At 40.9% G+C, this 27,903-nt stretch overlaps 1 protein-coding gene across 4 annotated transcripts in view; it reads right to left on the reverse strand.

Moving 5' to 3' along the window:
- The window catches only part of LOC132881495 (junctional adhesion molecule-like), a 160,126-nt gene that overhangs the window by 98,060 nt on the left and 34,163 nt on the right, over positions 1 to 27,903 (reverse strand). For 3 of the 4 annotated variants that reach the window (XM_060914003.1, XM_060914002.1, XM_060914001.1), the window contains exons 3-7: positions 14,066 to 14,380; positions 13,844 to 13,954; positions 13,681 to 13,752; positions 13,358 to 13,425; positions 12,616 to 12,735 (exon numbers count right to left, since the gene is read on the reverse strand). In XM_060914003.1, coding sequence (XP_060769986.1) covers positions 12,622 to 12,735; positions 13,358 to 13,425; positions 13,681 to 13,752; positions 13,844 to 13,954; positions 14,066 to 14,380 — 680 coding nt within the window. In that variant the 3' untranslated portion in view covers positions 12,616 to 12,621. Of the gene's footprint in view, positions 1 to 12,615; positions 12,736 to 13,357; positions 13,426 to 13,680; positions 13,753 to 13,843; positions 13,955 to 14,065; positions 14,381 to 21,691; positions 27,840 to 27,903 lie in introns of those variants that run through there. The other variant, XM_060914005.1, reaches the window with a different exon arrangement.

Raw genomic sequence — 27,903 nt, forward strand, 5'->3', positions numbered from 1 at the left:
CGCGAGGGCCCGTCGAGGCCGCTTGCGGCTTTAATTATTCTTCCGTCTTCTTCTTCTTCGTCTTCTTCTTCTTTATTTTTCTTCGCTGTTGGGCCATTTTCGGGGCGCTTGCCATGGGCGAAAACGCACGAAATTTGGCACCACTTCCGAGAATTGCCACCGCTACTCAGAACCAAAAGCCCAAACTTGGCCGGGGCTCAGGGCCTCTATATCGCCCCCTAAGTCGTTGTGATTTTGGCCTCCCGCATTAAGGTGCCTGGTTGCCATATAGTTTGTAGTACTGGCATGCCATTTGGTACGCATATGTATCTCACTAAGCCGGACAAAAATGTAATGCCGATGCATTAGCCACGCCCAACAGGAAGTGAGGTAATTTCACTTTTGTGCGAAATGCATGGCCACGAAGACGGCGCAACTCCTCCTAGACCGTTCATAGGAATGTCACCAAAATTGATACACATCATCTACAGACATGGCTGACAAAAGTTACTAAATACGTTTCACGTAGGATAAACCGTTCAGAAGTTATACGTCAATCAATTTTCACTTCAAAATTTTACATGCTAAAAAATTCATAACAAATCTTCTAATTGCTCAAAACTGCTCATACTTCACACGCCAATCACTCATTGGGCTTCTGACATGTTACCTAATTTCTGTGATATTTCGCCACTGGGGGCGCTATTTTTGGGCAAAAAATCCAATCTTTCCTCAAACTTGGTCAAACTTCACGGCCACCCTCTTACTACCTCCCATGTCATGTATACCACATTTTGGGAATTTTCGTCCATGGGGGGCGCTGTTTTTGGCCGACGCAATTTCTCCAAAATGGGTTTTTGGTTAATAATTCCATAATGATTTTCCTTCACACCACTATCTTGTGATAGTACGTTGCTGTTGTAGACACTTATTTTTCCAACTAATAATCGCTCATGTACAGCATTGCGCCACCTACTGACATGGGAAAAACCAAAAAATTTATTCTTCAAAAATATATATCTCATCTTCTATTTACTCAATTGTCATCAAACTTCATACGCAAACTCTTCATAGCTCACCTGACATGTACGCCAAATTTTGTGCACTTTCGCCCCTGGGGGTGCTGGTTATGGCAAAAATGATATTGCAGCTTCTGATTTGTCAAACTTGGCAAGCAAACTCTTTACAAGACCCTTATTGGGGCGCTTGCCATGGTCGACAACGCACGAAATTTGGCTCCTTTTTCTTAGACTGCCACCGCTACTGAGAACCAGAAGCCCAGATCCAGGCGGGCCTCAGGGCCTCTATAGCGCCCCCTAAGTCGTTGTGATTTTGGCCTCCCGCATTAAGGTGCCTGGTTGCCATGTAGTTTGTGGTAGTGACATGCCATTTGGTACGCATATGTATCTCACTAAGCTGGACAAAAATGTAATGCCAATGCATTAGCCACGCCCAACAGGAAGTGAGGTAATTTCACTTTTGTGCGAAATGCATGGCCACGAAGACGGCGCAACTCCTCCTAGGCCGTTCATAGGAATGTCACCAAAATTGATAGACATCATCTACAGACATGGCTGACAAAAGTTACTGAATTCGTTTCACGGAGGATAAACCGTTCAGAAGTTATACGTCTATCAATTTTCAATGCAAAATTTTACCTTCTTAAAAATTCATAACAAATCTTCTAATTGCTCAAAACTGCTCATACTTCACACGCAAATCACTCATTGGGCTTCTGACATGTTACCCAATTTCTGTGATTTTTTGCCACTGGGGGCGCTATTTTTGGGCAAAAAATCCAATCTTTCCTCAAATTTGGTCAAACTTCACGGCCACCCTCTTACTACCTCCCATGTCATGTATACCACATTTTGGGAATTTTCGTCCATGGGGGGCGCTGTTTTTGGCCGACGCAATTGCTCCAAAACGGGTTTTTGGTAAATGATTCCATAATGCTTTTCCTTCACACCACTACCTTGTGATAGTACGTTGCTGTTGTAGACACTTATTTTTCCAACTCATAATCGCTCATGTACAGCATAGCGCCACCTACTGACATGGGAATAACCAAAAAATTTATTCTTCAAATATCAATATCTCATCTTCTATTTACTCAATCTTGATCAAACTTGCTACGCACACTCTTAACATGTCACCTGACATATGTCCCAAATTTTGTGAACTTTTGCCACTGGGGGCGCTGTTTTCAGGCAACAATTTATATCTCGGCTTCTGATTGGTCAAACTTGATCAAACTTGACACAACAACTCTTCATAGGTCCCTTGACATGTATACCAAATTTGGTGAACTTTCACCACTGGGGGCGCTCATTGCGCTGTAGCAGTTGCAGGACAGGTGTTTACAATCATGAGGCACCAGGAGTATGTTGTTTTGGTTGCCTTAAACACACATGACTTGTGGGGAATGGGTAGGCAGTCGGGAGCAAGTGTTGTAGCGTTATATACAGACTAATAGATGTCTAACAGAAGACAATCCTATGTAGCTATAGCTTGGTGACTGATGAGGTAAATACATTAATTTGGTTGGGAAGCCATGGCATAAAATGTTCTGTCCATGACAACATCTCAGCGCACCGTGTACTCTGTGTCCATTTCTGTGCTTTGTCGCCATTGTGGGAGTAATGTCTCTTGCCGAAGAAGCTGTGGAAAGTCTTTCGCGGGGACGCATGCCCCTGCCCCCCTTGGCCGCTGGCGCGAGGGCCCGTCGAGGCCGCTTGCGGCTTTAATTGTATTATTATAACTATTAGCAAGCAAATCAAACAACATATTAAGAAATCAATATATCAAATCACCCGACACGTATGAAAACAGAAGAACTGATTTTTTACTGTTGCGGAGATATCGCGGGAGTAGAATGGATGACGTATGCAAGGCTACGGTGTGCCTTAGGGGACAGAAGGGTTCGTTTTACCTTACTGTCACATCAATGTTATTGTTGTTTTATTGCCATTGTAGAAATATTGTGCACGTCCCTTTCGACAAATGACAAAAAATCGTTTCATATCGATATTATGAATTTTGATATCGTTTGACACCAATATCGATATCGTGATAAAAATACGATATATTGCACAGCTCTATCAGATCTCCACATGGAAGGCATCATTGGAAAGCTTAGAAACTGTACTTTCTGAATCTGTCAATAACTCAAAATGCCCCCAGGCAGACATGTGTCCCTGGATTCTGTGATCTGACACACATGTGAGTACTTGACTATCTCCTAAATTTAACGATTTCCATACTTTTTTGACAAAGAAATGTGAAAATTAGCTTTGAATATCACTGGTTAGATTGTTCTAATTGGTACATTAATTTTTAGAGATGAAAGTGGAGCAAAGAAAAAAAACCATGAATTTTTGAAAGTCAAACTAAGATGGGGGGGGACGTCCCCCGAAAATATTTTAATAAAATAACATGCAAAACCCTGCATTCTAGTGCATTTTAGTACTTATTTTAACTAAAACAAGTTATAACTTAAGCCTTTTTCTTTCATGTACATGAATGATTAACATGTCAAAAATATCAAATTTAATTCCCCTAGTTAATCATGGGTGTTAGCAGACAGAAGTCATTTTGACTGAAAAAACTTACTGAAGCTGGAGGCTGAGGGTGCGCAGCAGCCGAACGAGCTGGCATTGCCGGCAAGGCGTGAAGCAGCGCCTTGGGCTTATAGCCCAAGGTGCGCGGAGCGCGGGGAGGGGGTATCCCCCTCCTGCAAGGGGGGTCTGGGGGATCACCCCCAGAAAATTTTTGAAAATACAGTGCTCTGAGGTGCTTTCTGAGCCCATTTTGCAAGGTTATAAATGAAAAATAACAGTGAGTATTCAAGACATAATATGGTCTATATATACAAAATAATTTTAATGGTTGGACCACAATTTTAAATTCAAATACAGGTAAATATCACACTAGATAATAGCTAGCTATTGTACCACACAACAGCCTACATAGTGATGGTAGCAAACCAACTTTCTTCTTTACTATTTGCAGAAGAAATATTTCAAATATTCATAGAACACTATTTTAAGACTGTTCAGCAATGTTTAACTAGTTTATCAAATGCTGGAAATTTTCTTTTTACATGTGTGAATACCACTAAATGTAGGTAAACCATTGCCACATACTGTACTAGATCACCTTTTCCATTACTACATACAGTAAAAGAATTATTCCAAAATTCATAGAACACTATTTTCAGTTTTATCAAATGCTGAAAACAATTTTTTTACATGTGTATACCACTAAATGTAGGTAAACTATTGTCACATACTAGATGATGTCTAGATCACCTTTTCCATTACTTCAATTTTTTTACGTGTATACCACTAAATGTAGGTAAACTATTGTCACATACTAGATGATGTCTAGATCACCTTTTCCATTACTTATGAAGTAATGGAAAAGGTGATCTAGACATCATCTAGTATGTGACAATAGTTTACCTACATTTAGTGGTATACACATGTAAAAAACAGACATGCAAACTGGTCAGGGGTGAAAAAGGTGAGAAGGATGCACGGGGACACGGCACGCGCGCAAAAGTACATTTCGTAGTCTACGTTACAAATAAAATTGCAACCAGTGACATCTTGAATTTAATACAGTACAAAATAACTTTCCATAAACATGTCTTAATAAGTTACTGTTGAGTGGCCGGTAAATTGTACCATTTATTTGTCAGTGGCCGGTAAAGTTTGATATTTTGTGAAGTTAATTTTCACCCCTGTGTACAACACAGTGGGCTATTTACAAAAAGGTATATATTACTGCCTGTGCTATCTAACAGACCTACCCCAGAGGACACACCTGGCCAATCCCTGTCTGTCAATTTTCTTAAAGACATCACCTATGTGAAATCAGGGGCGGATCTAGAAAAATATTTATGGGGTGGCAAGAGGGGGGCAGGAATTTTTGAGGGGTGGCAACGTATTACAGACATGTATATATACTGAATTTAATCACAGTTTGACGACAAATAGTATGTACACACTACAAAAGGGCACAGACTGCCATTTACAAACTCATACAGATAAACTTAATCTCATGCCTTTATTGTTCACGAAGAACACACATTCTCAGATGAGGTCTATACCGTTTCTGGACAGTTTTATACTGTATATGCAAAAGAACAGACACTAAAAAACAACAATAACAACACTGCTTCAAGTTCAGCATGATTTAAACCATTTACACCAGTGTCACATTTTATAGTTTTTTTTCCTCACGCTTTGTAAAGGCTCACCAGTGAGCATAACATGAACTTGTCATGCCTACAACAGCTGAATGCGGCGATTTCCATGTTGCTCAGCAAAACGCTTCACAAATTTATCAAGATCTAATGCTTTTGTGCGCTTTGATTCAATGCTGAGTACAGCCAAACTTGATAGTCTCTTTTCTGTCATAGTCGACCGCAAATAAGTCTTTATGAGCCTGAGAGATGAAAAACTTCGTTCACAGGATGCACTGCTCACAGGCAAGACAACCGCTATTTTACACAACCTGAACAACTAAAAAAAAACCAACAACATCTTGGTATGGGTCCAAAAACAGTGAACTCCATGAGAGTGGTAGAACTCTCCTGTTCCCCCTTTTTTCTGTCTAGTACTCTCCTCGTCTGATGTAACTCATGTTTAAGATCCTCAATATTTGAATCATAAGCTTCAGCCAATAGCAATGTTTTCCTTGACAGACGGTGAATCAATATTAACTTTTGTGGCCGACTTTACACAAAACTAATGTCAGACCTAGCTAACATTAGGCCAAAAAAAAAAAAAGAAAGTGTTTCAGGTAACATGAAATACTAAAATAAGGTCGGTAGGTAGGAATTTTTTTTTCTTACTTTGTTTTATTTTATTCGAAAAAATTAACACAAGTAAACATCTTACAAAATAGTATTTTGGCACAGAATCCTTTATACCACACATCATAATAAAATAAGTGTTTTAAATCTTTAAACGAATAAAAAAAATATCGCGAGAGTTCGAGTTATGATCTGCGGAAGCGTATTGCTGCCACACTCAAAAAAAAAATTGGCTTAGACTCAAGTAATTACGTGAAAAGATATTGTTAACAGAGTTATCACGTTTTTACAATATATTTATCATGTAATAACATATCACGTAATTTCATGATATTTTCATGTGATAATGTGAAAACACCTTATCAAGAAATAACGTGAAAATATGGTTTAACGTCCTAGGCTAGGCTACTTCCATTAAAAGCAGACGGCCTCGCCTAGCCTACTGTAGAACTTGGATCGAGCAAAAACACGGAGCAAAAACATGGCTGAATCCTGAATGACTCCTATTTGTATAAATAGGGGACTACATAGGCGGCAAAATGTAGTGTTTTTCCCTGCCATGGAAGTGCACTTGTATACTGAAGAGGAAGCAATTTGCATTACAGCCAGGAGGGCTGATAGAAGTGGCAAAACATTTTACTTTTTATCGTTTCTTTCACAACTTGAATGCGTTGAAACAAAAAATTATGACAAACTAACGCCACTTACACTAAAATATTGAGGGAAATTTGTAATAAAAACTTTACGGTCGGCAATTTCGACGCGGAAATTCTCGATCGGTCGGGTTACCGGCGGAAACACACTTTTTTTTTGGCCTTACATGTATAGTTAGCTAAATAAGGCTCTCCAACCTGATTTTTATCCTCTCAAAATCAGCATCGCAACTATACTAGCACTGTTCATTCATTATAATTTCATTTTTTGATAGATAGTTAATCAGCTTTTACCCCTTTCCTCCCGTGTCTCCTTTCCTCGCAACTCCTGGCTCCCTCGCTTCGCGCCTCTCAATTTTCCAAAACAACCAATCTCTGGTGTTATCTCGTGCTGCATTCGCCGCAGTCGGACATTGGAAATTCGCGCACGTAAATGTCAAATTGGCCGTAATTTTTCTTTGAATTCGTCGCTGCCAACTGGGGTAGCAGCAGGGGTGGCAAGGCTTTCTTTTAGAGTGGCATATGCCACCCCGGTAGATCCGCCCATAGTTATTCACCCCCGAGCGCGCTGGAAATTGTTCCATTGGTATTCAGATTCAGTCGCGAGATGAGGTTGCCAGATCTCTCTATAAAAAGGTGACTTTGCGGTCTGAATCTGTGGAATATTCGTAAGCGAGGACTGGCAACCAGCAGTGGGTTGTGCACCAGCTGATCAGAACTCCAATGGAAAAGAAGCGTCTTAGTAACTGTTTATCTCGATTGGCTGTAACCTTGTAAGTGAAATGTTTGGCAACAATAGCGTTGTAGCCTGCCTACCCCCCAAAAAAAACTCTTCGGATCTACACGATTCACACAAGTGACCTATTTTGGGACCAAAACGGCGAATTTCGCCGAAAGGTGAGGAGTTTGCATGTGTGTTACTGATAGTATTTTTTAATGTTGAAATTTTTATTTTTTTAAGCCATTTTTGGTCTACAGTATTTCTTGACATGTGCCTCAGACTTTTGCACAGTACTGTACAGTTCATCATGTTGTGACATGCACAGGAAGGTATCCAGGTGATTCTCACCACTGCTGGAATTTATCTTGTGTTCACAGAACCACAGTTGTGCACATAACTCATGTTCTCATGGCACTTCAGAGCTACTGTGAGACACTCTAGTCAGAGTAACCACACGACTGTGGCCATGGCAACATGGGGACTGGTGGAAGAATGGCTACTTCCTCTTTCTTACAGCATCAGTTCACCAACGTTGTGCCATACACACAGAATACTGTAATACTCCACACTCATCAAGCACACTGTCACATCCCTTACAATTTTATTTTATTTTTTACAGCAGGTGACATAGGCTACATCTCATTACTGAATTCACCTTTTCAAAATTCACTTTATCAACTGTTGTTTCAAAAAACAACAAAATTTATCAAATTCTTCACTTTATCATAACAGCAGTTAACCTCACATCTAAGATGCACAACACACCTCAAAATCACCTTATCTACCAGAACACTAGCAAAGAGACTCTCTCTCTCTCAACATGAACACCTTATCATTCAGAACACAATGATAAAAAAAACCCACTAATATCAGCTAACATTAACATCAGCAACTTTTCAGAGAAGGCCTTGCTTGTTTCAGCAAGACAATGCCAAAACGCATTCTGCAGGTATTACAACTGCATGGCTCCATAGTAAAAATAAAAAAAAGTCTGGGCACTAAACTGGCCTGCCTTCAGTCCATGCCAGTTGAGCAACCGCTGAACAACTGAAATTATATATCAGGCACCAATGGGACAAAATTTCACTTTCAAAACTACAGCAACTGGTCTCCTCAGTTCCCAAACATGTTATTAAAAGTAGAGGTGATACAATACAGTGGTAACCGTGCCTCTGTCCCAACTTTTTTGAAATGTGTTGTTGGCATCAAATTCAAAATGAGCAGATACTTTTCAAAAAACAATAAAAATTCTCAGTTTCAACATTTATGATGTCGTACTATTCTCACTGACATCTAGGGTTTCCATGACTTGCAAGTCATCACATTCTCTTTTTATTGAGGTTTCACACAGCATCCCAACTTTTTTGGAATTGGGGTTTGTAGAAACACTGGAATATAGTCCATTAAAACAAAAATACACTCATTTCAGAGGGCATGTTCAAAAACTTATCATGAAACCATGTTAATTCCAAGAATGTGACAAAAAGTATAAATATATTCGCTGCACATACTGTACAGACACATATATGCATGTAAGGTATCGATCAAGCACACTGAAAAAAAAAAGACAAAAAAAGTTTCACACGAACATTTACATGAATGGCATTTGGCCAGAAATGTAAATGACCGACAGAAGTGCTTACGGAAGTCTCTCAAAAACGCATCCTCATGTTATTTCACTAGGACAGGGACTAAGGGTCTCATCAGATTAAACACAGTGTTGAGAGGTTCGTTCCTCATGAAAAAGACAATACAAGTATTTGCTAATTTAAGTCCTCGGTGAACAGGTAGATCTTTACACACTGATTCACACTTTCAGAAATATAATTTTGTTTCATTTTGAACCTGTATTCAATAGTTTTGAAAATATTTTGCAGATGGGAAAAATAAGTTGGAGAGACACAAAGTTTTGCTGGAGTTTAAGACTGAAAGAAGAATTCATGAAATTTGATTGATTTGAGGCGGCACGGTGGTGTAGTGGTTAGCGCTGTCGCCTCACAGCAAGAAGGTCCAGGGTTCGAGCCCCGGGGCCGGCGAGGGCCTTTCTGTGTGGAGTTTGCATGTTCTCTCCGTGTCCGCATGGGTTTCCTCCGGGTGCTCCGGTTTCCCCCACAGTCCAAAGACATGCAGGTTAGGTTAACTGGTGACTCTAAATTGACCGTAGGTGTGAATGGTTGTCTGTGTCTATGTGTCAGCCCTGTGATGACCTGGCGACTTGTCCAGGGTGTACCCCGCCTTTCGCCCGTAGCCAGCTGGGATAGGCTCCAGCTTGCCTGCGACCCTGTAGAAGGATAAAGCGGCTAGAGATAATGAGATGAGATGATTGATTTGAAGTCAGGAGACGTCAAACTTTCCATGAAAGTCACAAACCAGAACATGTATAGGAGTCTTCTTACACAAAACAGGATTATGCTTCTAGAACTTTCATTTCTTAACCTGCTATAAGAATGGGACACAAAAGATCTAAAATGACATGTACACTCAAAACATAACTTGCAAGATTGTCATTCAGCAATTTTTAAATGATTAACAGACCGAGACAATGCAGAACAATTCTTCGTTTGCATGTGACATCATAGCTGATTATGCATGAGGCTTTGAACCGGAAGTGGGCCATGTTGGAGGATATACACAAACTCACGTGGCGCACATTTACTGTACGATAGAAGATATGCTTGAGAGGCTGTTACGTTCAAGAATTCCTTTTGTTTCTTCACTATGCCTACTCTGGCTGTGGGCGGCACGGTGGTGTAGTGGTTAGCACAGTCGCCTCATAGCAAGAAGGTTCTAGGTTCGAACCCAGCAGCCGGCGAGGGCCTTTCTGTGTGGAGTTTGCATGTTCTCCCTGTGTCTGTGTGGGTTTCCTCCGGGTGCTCCGGTTTCCCCCACCGTCTAAAGACATGCAGTTAGGTTAATATGGGATGGTATTGGACTGAGGTGCCCTTGAGCAAGGCACGTAACTCCCAACTGCTCCCTGGGCGCTGTTAGCATGGCTGCCCATTGCTCTAGGTGTGTGCTCAGTGCTCGTGTGTGTGCACGCGCGCATGTTCAGTGCTTCAGATGGGTTAAATGCAGAGAGGAAATTTCACAAGTGTGTGATGAATAAAGTTGTGCTTTCTTTCTTTGTACTGTAAATGGATGCAGGCACAACTCTATTCGAGACAAGATGACTTGTAAGTTCTTGAATTCTCAAGCAATTATAAATAATCAAGGAAAAAAAAAACAGGAGAGTTCTCCACGGAGAGTAGACATCAGTGGCTGTCCAACATAAACTGGACTGATCTAATAGCCTGGCAAGCCAGACTAAATGTGAATATTTAGTCTGGCCTCGATCCGTAGACATTTCCGAAGGGGGTGGGAGGAACAAACCGCTGTCTTTCAAACTGTCTCTGTGCGTATAGGGCAACGCTCTGACCAATCAGCGCAACAGTGACTGTGACGTAGTCAGAGCGACAGAAAGCAGTGGGGGAGACCTTGAAATAAATAATTTTTCAAAATGCGTATTAATTAATAAACAGGTTCTAGATATTAAGAAGTTTGGAGATAATGACCACAAGTTTGGAGTCTGTACCACATACACATTTTTTTCCAAGTGTTTTTCAAGGGTTTGCTTAAACTGTTTTTGAGAGTTTTTATTTAGTGGTGTTTGGTGAAATAATTTCCCTTAAATTTAAAATAACGGGAAAATAAGAAACAATCAAAAAGTAATGTTTCAAAGCTGTTTATTAATTCTTCGTACTGCACAAACTAGCCCCATCCTTTTGGCTACGAGCGGAGCCAGCTGGTAGATCAGACTTTTGCCATAGCCGGTCGGCAAAACAGCGAAAACGTCCTTCTTGAGAAGGAATGAGCGGAGAGCCTCTTCCTGCTCATGTTTCAACGAAAACTCCAAGTCTAATTCTTCTAAAACTGATTCAATAGTGGAGTCAAACTAGCGCTGTTCACTAGCCGTAGCCATCTTTCCTGTTGCGCTTTCTCCAGCGTCGCGCAGCCTTGTCATCACTCCTGCAAAAGCCCGCCCAAAGAATCCAAACAAAAACCTTGCGTTGTGATTGGCGGGCACGATTTGATGCCCGGGGTGTTTTTGTTTATATGGTGCGAGGCTAGACCCACTCGCTAGGCAAAAATATTTTTGGCCGCTAGGCGGGTGGGTCTAGTTTACTAGGCTACTGAACTAAGTGATGAGAAAGCAAAAGCCACGAGTCTGCAGTGAACATTTTATCAATGGTAAGTGCTACGAACTAGTTATTCATGAAAGATCGCAATATCTAAGAAATATTGGATCGTTTAATAGCCTGGTCGTGCAGAAACTTGCTGCTATCAAACATGACAAAGCCGTAATCATCGAGCGTGTGAGCCGACAATCAAAGGCTTCTACGATTATTTCATTTTAAAAAGAGTTATATTTTTGATGCTGCTGCTTTTATTTTACTTTTTCTTTCCATTAGGGAAACCAGCTGATCTCTACAATTTTACAGATCCAGACTGGGCTCCAACACAAAATATGACCCACAACAAAATCAAAGATGGTACTAAAGCAGTAGCTCGAAATGCTAGGCTTAGAGTGCAGAAAGAAACACAATTATTGAACAATCTTCCCAAACAATCACAGAGTCAATCGAACAAGATTCATGTTAATCCACTACCTCAGATACTGCACTGCAAAAAAAATTGAAAAATGAATTTGAGGAGCAAATTACTTCATACTAGTGAAATTATCTTGCTGCATGGACAGATATTTTTACTTGGTAAGACATCTTAGAATAAGTTGATTGCAATCTAGAACTAGGTTTAATAATCTCAGAATTGGTGTCTTGTATTCTTCTAATAGGAAATGCTAGAGCATTTCAACTATTCAAGATATTTTCACTTGCTAAGACATCATTTTTTGCAGTGTGCAGCCTCCTCGCCTGGTGAGTGCTCTTTTATAACTAAATCTGTTATATAGTGTGTGGGATACCCATCTTTTAAAGCAGTCAAAATTGTTTTTAAAATAAAGTTGAGAAATGACAAGCTTTGCTATAACTGTTATTGTTGTAATCATGCAGAACTGAATTGAGATCAAATTAAGAATACAGTAGGACTCTGATGGACAAGCTTTATAACTCCTCTTTAGCTTCCAGTCTGTACTCTTTCCACTGTATGTCTTACCACTGTATATAGATGTGTATATTGTAGATCCTCCAACATGGCGGTGGTCAATGACGCAAGCAGTTTTGGTCACATGGTTGCAAACGAAGAATACACTTATGTTAGCTAAGTAAAGGTAACGCAATACTCTGGAAACCCCGCCCCCATCCATGTCTGTGAATATGATTTCTAACAGCAAAATAATAATCACAAAAAAGCCAATATTGTGAAGCTGATGCTTGAACCTTGTGTGTATTTAATATATGTTTTCAGCATTATTCTACAATATCTGAGAATGGATCGATATTTACTGTGGATTAGTTTGTTATAATGCTGGCGTATTCAGTTTCCTCTCCAGCGTTGATCTGAACCCGCGCTGCTCCAGCTGTGTTAATGTGGGTTACAGTGGAGTAAGTAACATCTGGTCCAGTCTGTAGAAAGACAGAGCATGAAAATTAGACATAAAAACAGTTATTTCATTTGCTTTTACTGTTGCCCTCAAAAACCCAACTTATATTTATCCATCTGAGCAGGTGAGAGTTAAGGGCAGCAGGAGATACTTTCCTATAACTCACTATTCAATGAGAGCATGTGTGGTTCATGTGTGTTACCTGCAGTGTCTCACAAATCCAACTAAAGTTAGAAACAAATCTGCTATAACTGTTATTGTTGTAACCATGCAGAACTGAATCGAGATCAAATTAAGAATACAGTAGGACTCTGATGGACAATGAGAATGTGATGAAATTTTTTTGTTCCTTTTCAATCATCTCCCTTCCTTTTCAAAGATTTAAAGATGCCACACTGCGCAAAATATCCCAGAATCCAGAGATGGTTTTGCCTGGATATTTCAAACTATGACCCATATATGATAAATCCATGTTGGGTTTCTCTCATCACGGCATGGTCAAAAAAAAAAAAAAATCTCCAGAGATGACCCAGATTCTTTCAAAAATTAAAAAAAAAAAAAAAATCTCTAGATTATTTGGATTTTGGCACAGTGCCACATAATAATAAAAATGCAGCTGAGCTGACGCCTGCATGTACACTAACCTGATCCTTCTGCTTTCTCTTCCAGTCTGGACGTTCTTCAGTCATCCTGTTTTCTCCACATCTTCCTCCTAAAGAGAAAAGACCTTTAGTTTTCCTTATCCAGAGTGACTTACAGAAGTGCTGCTGGTTTGATAGCTTCTGGTTCGAAAGGTTTTCAGTTAATCAATCTCAAAATGTGTGTGTGTGTGTGTGTGTGTGTGTGTGTGTATCAGTGTTGCCAGATTGGGCGGGTTTAGGTGCTTTTTGGCTGGTTTTGAACATATTTTGGGGTGGAAAATGTTAGCAATATCTGGCAACACTGGTGTGTGTGTGCGCGCGTGTACCTCTACGTCTCCAACAAATAAATGTCACTACACCAGGTATCACCAACAATAAAACCGCCAGAATGCCAAAAACTGTCATAAAACACAAAGTTAATAAACATAATAGGGATGAGGGTTTTTTTTTTACATTTTCATTATTGAATAAAATGAAAAGTTTTGGCACCTATAGGGAGGCTGCTGTGTGTTTGCTGTTTATCTTGTTCCAGTATTGTTGGTTCTGATGGAGGTGTTGTGTCTGTTTTGCTTGAGCGTGTTGAAGTTTCCCCTCTTCTGACTGAAAAGAACGATAAAACTTAAACAGGAATTAGTTTTAATATCACTGTGAGTAATATGGCCCATGACACTGGAGCAAAGCATGCTCACAGTCATTAATGAACAAATGTACCTTTAACAGATAGTCTGAAATATTTGTGATCAGCCTGTACAGAACAGCTGTAGTCTCCCTGATCCTCTTCAGTCAGGTCTGATATGAGTAGAGAGAGGTTTCCTGAAGGGATTTTACTGACCAGTTTGACTCTGTTCCTGTGATGTCCAGTCTGTTCAGGGTAAATTTCCTGATAATTTGTTCCAGATTCTATTGTAAACGCCCATTTTACAGACTTTGGTTTGTCCTGTAGGTCAGTGCAGACGCAGGGCAGAACTACAGACTCTCCTGTGAACCCAGTCACCGCCTCTAACCCTGCCTTCACCAGCTCACAGCCTGTAAACATCACATTTACAGTTAATAACAGAAGCACAGCAATTATTAATATTCCCTGCTTGTAAATCACAACATTTTTAAAAAGATGTACAAAAATTTGATTTTCACAAGGTATAAGGATGAAGGGGATTAATCATAACTTGTGCAAATGCTGTTTTGCTTTTAGTTATCATCATCTGTGTTCATGGCATGTACCTCATCTTATGAAGGCAAGGTTACTGAAGGGACATCATCTTAGGGCTACATGACACCTACATAAACCCTTCATTACAAATTAACTGAATCTAAAGACGTGTTTAAAAAGACTTTCTAAAGTATCAGCTGATGTACAGACTGTGTTTATTAATGTTAAGTTACTATCACACCGAGTCTAGTGACAGATTTCTGTAGACATTAAATGATGTTATGGTGGACAGTGGCAACTACTGAAGCCTTTTTTAATGTTTATTTCGGCTTTTGCCAGGCGTCATGTCGCTCTATAAGCACTACAGTGTTACAAATAAAATAGATTAGACTGAGAAATGTGTCAAATCCAATCTGATAGCATTCCAAAGTTCAGCTCAGTCTGATATCCATCATCACTATTTATTGCCATTTATAACTTGATACTGATGCGTCACATGAGATTATTTCCCCTTTTGTGATGGTAAATGGAGGAGACATTTTTGTTACATCTTTTTTGTGACCAAATGTTAATTTGAACAAGAACACGAGTTACAACCGAAAACAACTCGTTAATTGGACATTAAAGACAGTACAAGAATTGACAGGGTGGCACGGTGGTGTAGTGGTTAGTGCTGTCACCTCACAGCAAGAAGGTCCGGGTTCGAGCCCCGGGGCCGGCGAGGCCCTTTCTGTGTGGAGTTTGCATGTTCTCCCCGTGTCCGCGTGGGTTTCCTCCGGGTGCTCCGGTTTCCCCCACAGTCCAAAGACATGCAGGTTAGGTTAACTGGTGACTCTAAATTGACCGTAGGTGTGAATGTGAGTGTGAATGGTTGTCTGTGTCTATGTGTCAGCCCTGTGATGACCTGGCGACTTGTCCAGGGTGTACCCCGCCTTTCGCCTGTAGTCAGCTGGGATAGGCTCCAGCTTGCCTGCGACCCTGTAGAAGGATAAAGCGGCTAGAGATAATGAGATGAGAATAATAATAATAATAATAATAACAACAACAACTTTGCATGTAAATAAGGTGCAAACAAACGAAACCAAAAGGACATGAGTGGGGGGGCAGCACCCCCTCCCACCCCAGCACTACACTCATTAGGTACGCTCACTCAAGTCTACTGGCATCCTATAGATTTTATATCTCTAACGCATGCACGCACGCGCGCGCACACAGGGGAAACAAGGAGATTACAAGTCTCACAAAAAGGCATCAAGTAAGGGAAGTGTTCATCCTACAAGTTCTTTCAGCGAATCAGCTACTGCGTGTCAGTTGTTTATGGTAGCCTCACTAGCGCCATTAACTCTAGTAGTTGACAGTTCTAAATAAATTACATCCAGGAAAGTATGGGCCCAGTGTCTGATGGTGAGAGAATGGGGAGGTTTCCATCGCAATGCAATCAACTTCTTGGCAGCTGTCAGGCCGGCTAGAACAACGCGCTTTTTAAGATTTGTAATATTCATCTCTGACAGATCGTTTAGCAGAAGGACAAGTATAGTCACTGTAGGGCTGCTCGATATTGGAAAAAAATCAATATCACGATTTTTTCAGTAAATATCGATATCGCGATTTTTAAAACGATATTTATACACCTTTTTTTTAAAGCCCCGATCATCAACACCCGAGGCACCGGGCCACATTTTTATAGTACAGGCCTCATAGGCTACCTGTCAACCCTTCCCGTTGTACCCTGAAACGCCTTTTACTTAAACTATTTACTGTGCAAGTGCGTACTTTGCATAGGTCCTATAGCCTGCACAAGGCTCACGTTCTCCTCACTCAACATTTCCGATCACAGAGGATGGAGCCAGCACTGGTATTACCAGTGATTACTGCGTAACGTCCACACTGGCTCGTAGCCAGCCAAGGATAAAATCTCTCTCTCTCACACACACACACACACACACACACACACACACACACTACAACGTAAGCTTGTGTGTTGTTAAGACACCAACATTAAACACGCACACACACGGACTGGCCATTGGGAGTAGCGGGAGTTTTCCCGGTGGTTCAGTGTGGGCCGGCGGAGAAAAAAAAAAAAAAAAAACACCACAGTTGCTCGCTGGCCTTTAATATGATAAGCAATGTTAACAGTTTCTTTAAGAAACTGTTAACATTGCTTATCATATTAAAAGGCCAGCGCGCAACTGTAATAAGCAAATGTTAACAGTTTCTTAAAGAAACTTAACATTGCTTATCATATTAAAGGCCAGCGAGCAACTGTGTTTTTTTTTTTCCTCCGCCGGCCCACACTGAACCACCGGGAAAACTCCCGCTACTCCCGATGGCCAGTCCGTGTGTGAACACGCACAATATAGAGACAAGTCCTTAAGAATTAACATACATGAAAATAGCTCAGCGGCATGTAAACATTCCCTGAAAGTGTAGGTGGCACTGCGGCTAGATGCTACGTGAAATGGCACAAGGCAAACACCATGCGTCGCTCAGTCAACAGACAAAATCCACGAACCCAGTAGTCCTCCTACTACTGTGGGTTAGTCTTCTGTGGCCAAAAACACCCTATGCACAGTCATTCCAAAACATCCCCACTAGTTGCAGGTTATGTCTCAAATACAGATATGCGTTGTGGATTAAGCGATCTATTTTCAAGCATCAGGCTTCTCTTCCTTCATCTTCCAAATGTGGACTCCGCTATCTTTTTGGCATGTCAGCATTGAAATACCACTTGCAGAGATATTTCACTCGCCATTAGGAAAAGTAAAAGCAACACATGATTAGGGCTACATGATTAGCAGGGGGACACCGTTTTAAGCACACGGAATTTTAAAAACAATGTAATTACATCTGAGTCCGTCTACATCGCGCAATAAACCCGTCCTTAGCAGAACCTACTTCAAAGCATGATGCTAACTGCAGATGCACAAGTCAAAATCAAATGAACCCAAGTAAACATGCCGCGGCGGGCAACATTAATAACCAAATTGCCTTACCTTAAAACGCTGCCTTGACCACAGGACGACTCGCAATTATTCCACTAAAATCCACACGGTTTAACACATCTAACACAGCTAGCAAGCTGGATATGTGCTAATATTGTTGTGCTTGTTTTCTTCCGTAGATGCCATTTTTACATTACCCAGTCCCACATCCAAAAATATGACGTAAATATATGTTAATTGTATTATTATAACTATTAGCAAGCAAATCAAACAACATATTAACAAATCAATATATCAAAATCACCCAACACGTATGAAAACAGAAGAACTGATTTTTTACTGTTGCGGAGATATAGCGGGAGTGGAATGGATGACGTATACAAGGCTACGGTGTGCCTTGGGGACAGAAGGGTTGTTTTACCTTACAAATGACAAAAAATCGTTTCATATCGATATTATGAATTTTGATATCGTTTGACACCAATATCAATATCGTGATAAAAATACGATATATTGCACAGCTCTAAGTCACTGGTATGGTCACTGATACCAAGTCAGATAACTTAGCTGCCATTTTAGACCAGAACTGTGAGACAGGAGGGCAATTCCACATCATATGCAAAAAAGTGCCAGAGGCTTTCATAGAACATAGGCTACACAAGGGATCAGTTATCAACTTCATACAATGGAGCTTGCGAGGGGTTAAATATGTTCTGTGTATATAGTTAAAGTGGATCTGCTGGTGGTCTGGGTTGCGGGAAGCCTCCCTAATATTGGCCCAGACCTGTGACCATTCAAAATCAGAATCAAGATTGGGGCAGTCACACCTCCACATTCTGTCAAGTGGTAATTCATGATAAGAGGCCTCCAGGAAGAAGTGATATAATGCAGAGAGCGTACCTCTATTTTTAGTTTGTGTGATGAGTAACTTGTATAGTGGGTGGACTGGTAAAGATTGTTGCCCCGGGACACCATGTGCCAGGAGAGATTATCTAAGCTGCAGATAGAAAAAGAACGAGCATACAGGCACATTATACCCGTCTCTAATGCCGCTTTTCCACTACAAACGCGGCTGAGCCGTGCCGTGCTGAGTCGAGCTGAGCGGGGCTGTTGGAGTTGCATTTTGACTACAACCGCGCTGAACCGTGCTGGCTGGAAGTGGGTGGACACATTGGGTGGAGTTAGCGAAAGTGGGTGGATGTCACGTGATGTCGTTAAGCAGCGCAAACAGTGACATCAGTGACAGTGGCGGAACAAGTCAGAGCCGGGCCGGGGGCGGGGCAAATGACCGGGCCCTTTATTAAAGCTTATCATAACATCATTTAGGCTACAAAATGTCCGCAACTGCGGTGTTTACCAATTTCAACACTACCGGGTGCAACTATGTTATTTAGTACATCAAGTCCTTCAAACGAACATGTAACTCAGAAACAAAAAACATTAGGATACTGTACATGGCTCATAATAAAACATCAATAGCCTATACTGCGCACATTATTTGAAGGGCATACGAATGAGCGCTCAGAGGTTGCAACGGTGACAGGAAGAGTCAGAAATAAAAGGAGGGCGGTGCAAACCTCACTGAATGCACTGTGTTTACCAATTTCAACACTACAGGGTGCAACTATTATTTTGTACATTAAGTCCTTCAAACGAACATGTAACTCAGAAACAAAAAAACATTAGGCGACATACTGTACATGGCTCATAATAAAACATCAATAGCCTACTGCGCGCATTATTTGAAGGGCATACGACGAGCCTTGCGCTCCGCGAACTCGTCCACGATGCTCTGTAAATCACTGATTCAGTGAGCTTTTAAGCGGTAGTCTCACGACCCGAATAGTAAACAATAAACATGGAGGACATGGAGTCGTTAGTGTTGCTGGTCTTGGTGCTGTGGCTTGTTGTCACCGACAACGCCAACAGATACTGGCAAGAGCGTATAGATGAGGCGAGGCGCATAAGGCTTCAGAAATTCTCGTAATTCGTAATTATTCTTCTTCCGGGTTTGCGGTGTTTACAGATCCCAGCGTGCTCGCGGGGCGTGTGTGGGCATGTGAGGACACTCCTCCTCACCAATCAGTGCACAGGGGAGTGTCTGCTCACGCCCCCAACCTCACTCGGCACGGTTTGGCTCGCTTCAGCCCCACTCCAAAACCGTGCGAGTTTTAGGGGCTAAGCAGGGCTGAAACGAGCTGAGTCGTGCTGGTTTTTGGTAGCCGAAACGCGAGCGGTGTCGGGCTGAAGTGAGCTGAAGCGAGCTGAAGTGAGCTGAAAAAGGGTAGTGGAAAAGGGCCATAATATCTTGAAAGGTACACAGCCCAAAGTCACCATAAACATCGTCTAAAGTGCGAATATGACTTAATAGTAATCTCCAGGCAGAACATGAAATAGGTCTTCCTCCAATCAAAAGGCCTCAGCTGGTAAAGATCGGTGTAAGTGTATGCCACTTGCAGGAGATCTTGCATTGAAGTTCAGCCGCACGCCATGTCTGAATAAGTTGTGAAACTATTGAGCCAAAATGCAACCGACATTGCTTACTGGATATATTAGCAAAGAGAACCTCCTGCAAGTTCCAGGGTCTCACACAATTTTCCTCTCGCCTACGTCAGGAAACTGATGCATTAGAGTCACACCATACAAGGAATGACCTAAGCACGAATGACCAGAAATAAAACTTACGGTTAGGTACCGAGAAGCCACCACTGGCCACTCCTCTTCGTATAGTTGACAGTTTGAGGTACGGACGCTTCCTGTTCCAGATAAACCATGAAATACTAGAATGTAATTTGTTCCAATAATTGATGGGGGGGGGGGGGGGGGGAATCATTGAACTGATAAAACTTATTATGGGCAAAATATTAATTTTGACTACAGAGATACGAGCTCTGAGAGAGTTGGGGAGACTAATCCACCCGTCCAAGTCTGTTTTAATTTTATTCATTGTATCTGAGTAGTTGTGCGTTACAATGCGATTCAAGGATGGGAAGATTTGTATCCCAAGATACTCAAAGTTCTGGACAACTGGAAGACCAGCTGCAAATTGCAACCTCCTAGCCGAATCATTAATAGAAAGTAATGAGGACTTGGTCCAGTTGATCTTAAAACCAGAGAGACAACTAAATTCTTCACAAATGGATAGCAAGTTAGGTATAGATTGTAGTGGATTCTCCATAAAGACCAAAATGTCATCGGCATATCAAGACGAGTGGTGATGAGTCGCAGGGATGTGAGTGACAAATTTTAAAAAAAGAGGAAAATTTTTAGGCTCAACAGATGACCCCGAAGGGGTCGTCACGACAACGAAGTTGTCATGGGGAGGGTATGGGAGGGTGTGCCCTCCCATTGGTGGGGGTCTGGGGGGTCTCCCCCACGAAAATTTTTGTAAAAAGGACTTAAAATGGTGACACTTTAAGCACATAAAATGTAAAATTTCTAAATTAGCACATTTCAGTTTAAAAAATGTTTTGGTCAAATTTCATGGTGCTTTAGTGATACATGTTTCAGAACTTTACAAAAAAATTTTGAAAATGAGAAAAAAGTGTCATGTTTCAGGTTTGGGGTGCCGTGTCTGGCCTTAAGTCTGAAAAATGTTACCATTGATACCAAACTACCACCACTACAAATGTCATGTTAGGCCATATGAAAATAATTTCTTGTTTCTCATCACTATTTTTCCTCAAAATGGGTAGGACGGGCTTATTTTATTTTTATTTTATTTTGTTTTATTTTTCTGCTATGTGGGGGATAAAACACGAAAAATTGGAATGGTTGGAGCAGACTCTGGTTTCAGAGGCATGACGCTAAATTACCAGTGTAAAAAAAAAAAATGTTTATGGTGGGTCAATTTTTTTTGGTTCGGGCTGTAATGATTATGAGGAACAAGAATATAATTTTATGTGGCCTTACATAACTAGCAATAAAATTTAAACCCTGCCACCAGTTCATAGTACATGTACTTACTCTCTTCAATCAGACCTAACACCTGAAAAATTAATGGCTAAATAAAATTCCACACTTTCTGTGAAGTTTATACTTGCAATATAATTTCAGATTAAACCTAATCATTGTTCAAATGTATCTGTAAATATTAAATGTGCTAGTGATAAATTAGATTGGAATTATCACATTATTTTCAGAGAACTAAAAATTTCATTCAAAAAGTAACAGTGAAGGTAATGTTTTTAATACGTAGGATAAAACATTATTATTATTATTATTATTATTATTGATGCCTACCTGGCAATGCATAGTTAGTCTTCTGAATCTCAACTCGACTCCTGTGTTTTTCGCTTTTCACGTGTCCACTGAGAGTCACAAATCCACGCCGTCCGTAGTTCAGTTCACAGCAACACAATTTGCAACGTGCGATTCCTTTCTTGTTGAGTTTTTCAAAAACCAAACTAAAAACACTTCCATCGGGAGCTTTGCGCTCTAACCAGTCCCAACGCCACTTATTTTCAATGCCAGAATCTATTTTCGTGACATCGGACTTCACAGACAACGCCGCCATTTTCATTCATACTCGTACATACCTGCCAACCTTGGAAAAAAATTTTGAGTAGCAACTTATCGTGGCGGTGCAGCGCAGCACGGCGTGAGGTCAGGCACATTTGCTGATCAGTATTGATTGTAATGAGGGAGCATGTGAACAATGTATTACTAAGCACAGAGTTCCCACTCACCACCATATCTAGTTATTCAACATACAAGCAGACTATGAAGAAAACAAGAACTCTTAATGAAAAGGCATGAATATATTTCCAATGCTTTCACCAAGACATTTGGCACAAGGCAACTGTGCCCCAAAAATATGTCCTTTATACAGACCTTAAACTTAAAGATAAGGGATAAATGTACTGCCTTTGGCATATTGTGTCTTAAATACATTGGGAATTATAAACAACAAAGAATTCCAAATCATGCTATGTCCCTTTTGACATTTAGCATTATATTGTATAGATAACAGAAAAACCAAAGGGCTATAGCCTATGTCTTTTAAAACAGACGCCGGCAGTCTGCAAAACACACACACACACAATCCTTTTTTCATAAATTTAGTTTTGACCATAAAAGAGATTCTGTTGCTCCTCGCTACACTAAACATCGAAAGTGAATATTCCAGAGTACCTATATAAATATATTTTTTTCAATATTAATATTTAGTAAATGCAAACTGATAACTACACTTACAGAAAAACTTACTGAAAATAAATTATAGGCTACTCTGGCCTATCCAATAACATAGCCTTTATAATATTCACTGACCTGGCCTAATTTGGAAAAAACTAATGGCCTATGTATATAAATGCAAGCATTTCTATGTTAGCAATATTATTACCTGTATTTCCTTGATGGCTAATGTCAAAATCATAATTGCACACTGTGCAAAACGCATGATTAGGCAGTTTAGGGGGCGGAGGCATGGCCATTGATCTTGATACTTCGTTAGGAACTTCTGAGGGGCACAGACTCGCTTCTTTTTAGATTTGCTAACCTCTCTCTGTCAGTATCCTCATCTGACGTCATGTGTATTATTAACTGCAAGGCACGCGCATACACAAAACACACATCATCCACTACACGCACTTACGTGAAAACACTTCGTGCGCTGCTCATTGACTCTCACATGCACGAGTAGCCTAGTTCAGAAGATTTTAACGCGTCTATAGGTTGACTGGATGGAAACGTCAGTAGGCTACTACATTTTCACTTTAGGCTATGCAATATTTTTTGGATTGAGAAGCCTGGGTCAAATATCAAAACAAGCTGGAACAAATATTTCCTTCAGATAAGGCGGAACACTGTGGGTTGTCCTTGCTTTATTCACAATACCCTTGCCCTGCCCATTTACCTTCAAAACGGTGTTTAGCACCGTCCTCCCTTGTAAAACCAGTCACAGTATGAAGATCGACCGAGAGGGATGAAAATCAATGTCGTTACTTTCGTTTTAACGGCTCCTCGGCTCTCCGCTTAGCCTCATAGCCTAGGCCTATTTGAAGAGTTTAAAACTAGCGCTGTGATTGGTCGAAGTCTTCTTTTCTCTACAGGTTGCTGGTCAATGCGGTTACACCCATAGACGAGTTGCCTAGTGCGCGAATGCACAGACAGCTGAACCGGAATATTAAAGATCTTTCTAGAGGTCTGCGCTGGACAGAATTTTCAGTCCCGCTCCCGCAAAGAATTATGATTTTCAGTCCCGCTCCCACCTGCCATATTTTGTCCCGCTCCCAAATCCCGCATGATGCAGACGTTCGCGTTATTTCTCACGAAAGTTCTTGTCATTGGCTTGGGGAATTAAACATGCTGAGCTTAGCTGAGCTCTTCACTGACCGATCCTTCACCTAGCGCACGTAGCGAGGGTGCGCGTTGCCAGGCGGCATGCGCAGCTGAGGCTTTACAGAGATACCCAACACTCCTACCAACATCTACAGTGGATATTAACAATATTGTACATAGCTTATATGTCACTCCTCACATTTACATTCTAGGAAATACAAGTAGGCCTATAAGAAATTAATATAATTTAAAGACACAGCGTGATGGTGCCCCGCCCCCTACTTTGAGTGGATTTGAGTATAAATATCTACAGCTCGCGTTCAGGGCTGCGTTTCCCAAACAACCAACCAAGTTAGCATTAAACCAATATGGTACGATGCAAGTTTGAACTAACTAACATCCAAAAAACGACTGTTTCCCAAAGCTGTAGTACCAACTTGGTCTGAACCAAGTTGATTTGAACCAACACAGTTCAAACCACGATGTTTTCAGATGTGTTCGGATGGTCTCGTTTATTGTCGGAATTCAGAGAAACAACCCGAAGTTGGCTGACAGTGCGAACGGCATTTCACCATTAAATGACCGTTAAGCCAAATTTGGTGCGTCCATAATCTTCCCCTGATGCTTGCAACTTGGTGTAGATGTTCATTTAGACTAATATAAAATTGCAATACCCCTCATTTGGAAATCACGTGTAAACAAAAGGCATCTCCATAAATTAAAGCATCATATACTAGTTTTGGCTATAAGGCTATTTGCCCTGATTAAAAATAGCTAAGCAAACTGCTGTGAGATGGCACAGATAACGTTATGTAGATCTACATGTTGTGTATTTATAGGTGGCATTGTTAGGTTTATTGTAAGTTTATTGTTTAGACTCTGACATTCTGCTGACACATTCCAAGTTGAGCGCTGCATGCGCTCATGATTGACAGCTCTCACTTTGATTGACAGCTCTCACTTTGCGCACTCGCACTCCCACTTTCTTTTTAAAGCAGCACTTCTGAAGCACTGTGAGCTTCACTAGAGGAGCTCTGCTCTTCTGCCACGATCGGAGATCTCAAACACGGAAGAGCGGAAAGGAATCGGAAACGTACGCGAGATTAGACCACATCCGCAAATTTAGGCATCTTAAAATGTTTTTATTAATGCCAAATAAAATATCCAGCACAAATTATATATGATAGACATAAATTAATAATTTATAAATTTTATTTTAAACACGTTTTTAGTTAGCGGGACTGCAGCTTATCACCTCCCCCTCCCGCCCGAAATGAGCTTTCAAAATTTGCCCCGCGCCGCACTGCTTTGCGTTGGGTCCCGCGGGAGTGCAGGGCTCTACTTTGAACTCAAAGCCATCAATGGCTTTTTGCGTATTTTGAAGTGTTAAATCGTAGCAGCGTAGATTGATGTCTAAATGCGTATCTGCTACGCAAAATGCGTAAAGGTTGGCAGGTCTGCTCGTAGCAGTGCATGTACAATAGCGACTCCTCTCCACACAGCGATAATGATCAGATCGCTGTAAGGAGCTTTCGTCACTTCCGCTTAGTAAAATCCGGAAAAGTTTCGCGCCAGACTTTACCGAATATATATATTTTAAATTTTAGAAAACGCGGAAAACGATTTTTTTACGCGGAAAGGCAATTTGAAAAACGCGGATTTCCGCGGAAACGCGGAGATTTCACATCCGTGTGAGTGTCGCGAACTGAAATAGGATGCACATTGGAAGACTGACGAATCAGCTGAGCAAGTGGCTCAAAAGAAAGTGCAAAAAGTGCTGGACTCGGGGGACAGCCCTGTCGAGATGATCTAGTGACTGGAAAGAGTGCAGAGGCTAGTTGGCCAGTGAGTACCAGGGCTGATGGATTTAAGTACAGAACCTTAATCATATGAATAAAGTTTCCACCAAAACCCATTTTTTTCTATTACCACCCACAGAAAGGACCACTCCAGCCCGTCAAAGGCTTTCATAGCGTCAAGGGATAGAACTGCAGCTGGGGCTGTTTTGTCTACTGCAGCATTATATGCAGGAGTCGTCTGACATCATCCGCAGCTAGCCTAGACTTTATAAATCCAGTTTGATCGCAGCTGACTAATGTCGGCATGTGATTCTGAATGCATCGAGCCAGCACATTTGCATATATTTTAAGATCTGCATTTAATAAACTGAGTGGTCTATAACTATTGCAGTCTACAGGGTCCTTGTCTTTCTTTAAGAGTAAAGATATCAGGGCTATATTGACGTCACTTGAAAAACTGCTTTGTCTATAGATGCCATTATCATGTCTAGAAGTAGCGGGCCTAGCTTGTCCCAGAATTCCACGTCTACTTCGGGTGGTATTCCATCAAACCCTGGTGATTTATTTCTTTGCATGTCGAGAGCCGCTGACTTAAACTCTTCCAGCGATATGGGTGCGTTAAGTTGCATAGAATCAGTTGCTGCCATCTGTGGTAGATCTAGCTGATCAAGGAAATTGTGACCTCTACGGTATCTCTATCTAACTGTATCTCTGATTGGTATAAGTTAGAGTAAAACGTGCGAAAGGTCTCATTCACCTGCTTTGGTTCAGTTACAATTTTGCCCGCCACGGACCTGATAGAAGGGATGTCAGCAAAGTATTCATTTGTCCTGATTTTGGAGGCTAGAAGGTGACTGGGTTTAGACCCTTGAAAACAGTAACGCTGCTTAGACCTATGTATTAGGAATTCTGACTGTTACTTTAAAATATTATTTATTTTTTAATGATGTCATGTTGTAATTCAATCTGTTGGGAGTAGTTACTTTGTAAGGTCAAATCTATTCTGGCCAAGTCAGCTTCCAGAGTTTGTAATTTAGCTGTTCTAGCCTTATGCAAATTTGAGGCGAAGCGCGTGGCGTTGCTGCATATAAATCCTTTGACGGCATCCCACAAAATTCTGGGGTCATCAACCGAGCCTAAATTAAAGTCCAAAAAAATCCTCTAATTGGTGCAGAAACTGGGATTTATAATCATTGTTTTTTAACAAGGTGCCAGCAGCTGTGGCAAACCGACTCACCGATATGAACACAAAATGAACAGACCTCTCCTCCAATGAGAAGTTTAAGCTTCCATTCCTGTTTCCCAGAATATGATAGAAGCAAAGACAAAAATTTCCCCTGCAATATCCCCTGGTGATGCCCAATAAACAACAACAAAACACACAAAATCCAATAAACAGTCAAGCAAAAAATAACTAAACCAAAAGATAATGAAACACTCATACGTTGAGCCGTGATCTAGAATGGATATGGGGCCACAAATGATCAAACATAACCTCAAACCCAGCACTTAATAAACTGAACCGTTGAATCGGGCTGCTAGAATGTAGTTATGCTACAATGACCTGCATAGCGCTTGTATTGTTTCTGCCTACCGCTAGCGGCCTGCGATGGCTACTCATGCGTCGCGTTTTGGTCTTTGCTTTCTACATTATTGATTCCCGTGCGGATTTCCCCAGTACACAAATACTGATGACATAGTCAGTATTCTCAGTAATCTTGTGGTTCTCGAATTTTTGCGATGTGACAACGGGAAGTGGAAAAAAAAATTGTTTATGAAGTAGATTCTCATCTTCCGACTTCTGCTACCATCAATGGTGAGTAGGTTGTATTTTCTAAACATATAGAAGTGATCGCTTAAGTATTTTTCTTGATTACTGCCAAGTTTCACCGTAATCAAAAGACTAGCACATTGGTTTTGCTATTGTTAGAAAACTGTGTCCAAGTGCTGCCGGCAGATGGGCGGCCACGATTGATTTCTACCGCTAACTTGGGAGGACAAGGGCTTTATAAATCCATCGTTTCATTTATAATTCACAATAAAACAACTAATTCATCTTAGACAGTATCTTGAACGAATAAATAAAAAGTTTACTTGCAGTTATACTGTATGTATTCCATATAAAATGTCGATTTTAGGGTAGGCCCAAGTGAATTTTGTGCAAGAGCACAAAACTGAAGAAAAAGGGCGGGGGTACCTATATAATAAGTAACTGGGCAGAAAATGAAACCTACGACGACACAATCGAATTTGACCTTACCAAGTTTGCCCTCACTGCCGACCACATGAGGACTTGACCATCTCCTAAATTTAACGATTTCCATAATTTGACAAAGAAATGTGAACATTAGCTTTGAATATCACTGGTTAAAT

The sequence above is a fragment of the Neoarius graeffei genome, chromosome 2, assembly GCF_027579695.1.
Source record: "Neoarius graeffei isolate fNeoGra1 chromosome 2, fNeoGra1.pri, whole genome shotgun sequence".
Classification (NCBI taxonomy): domain Eukaryota; kingdom Metazoa; phylum Chordata; class Actinopteri; order Siluriformes; family Ariidae; genus Neoarius; species Neoarius graeffei.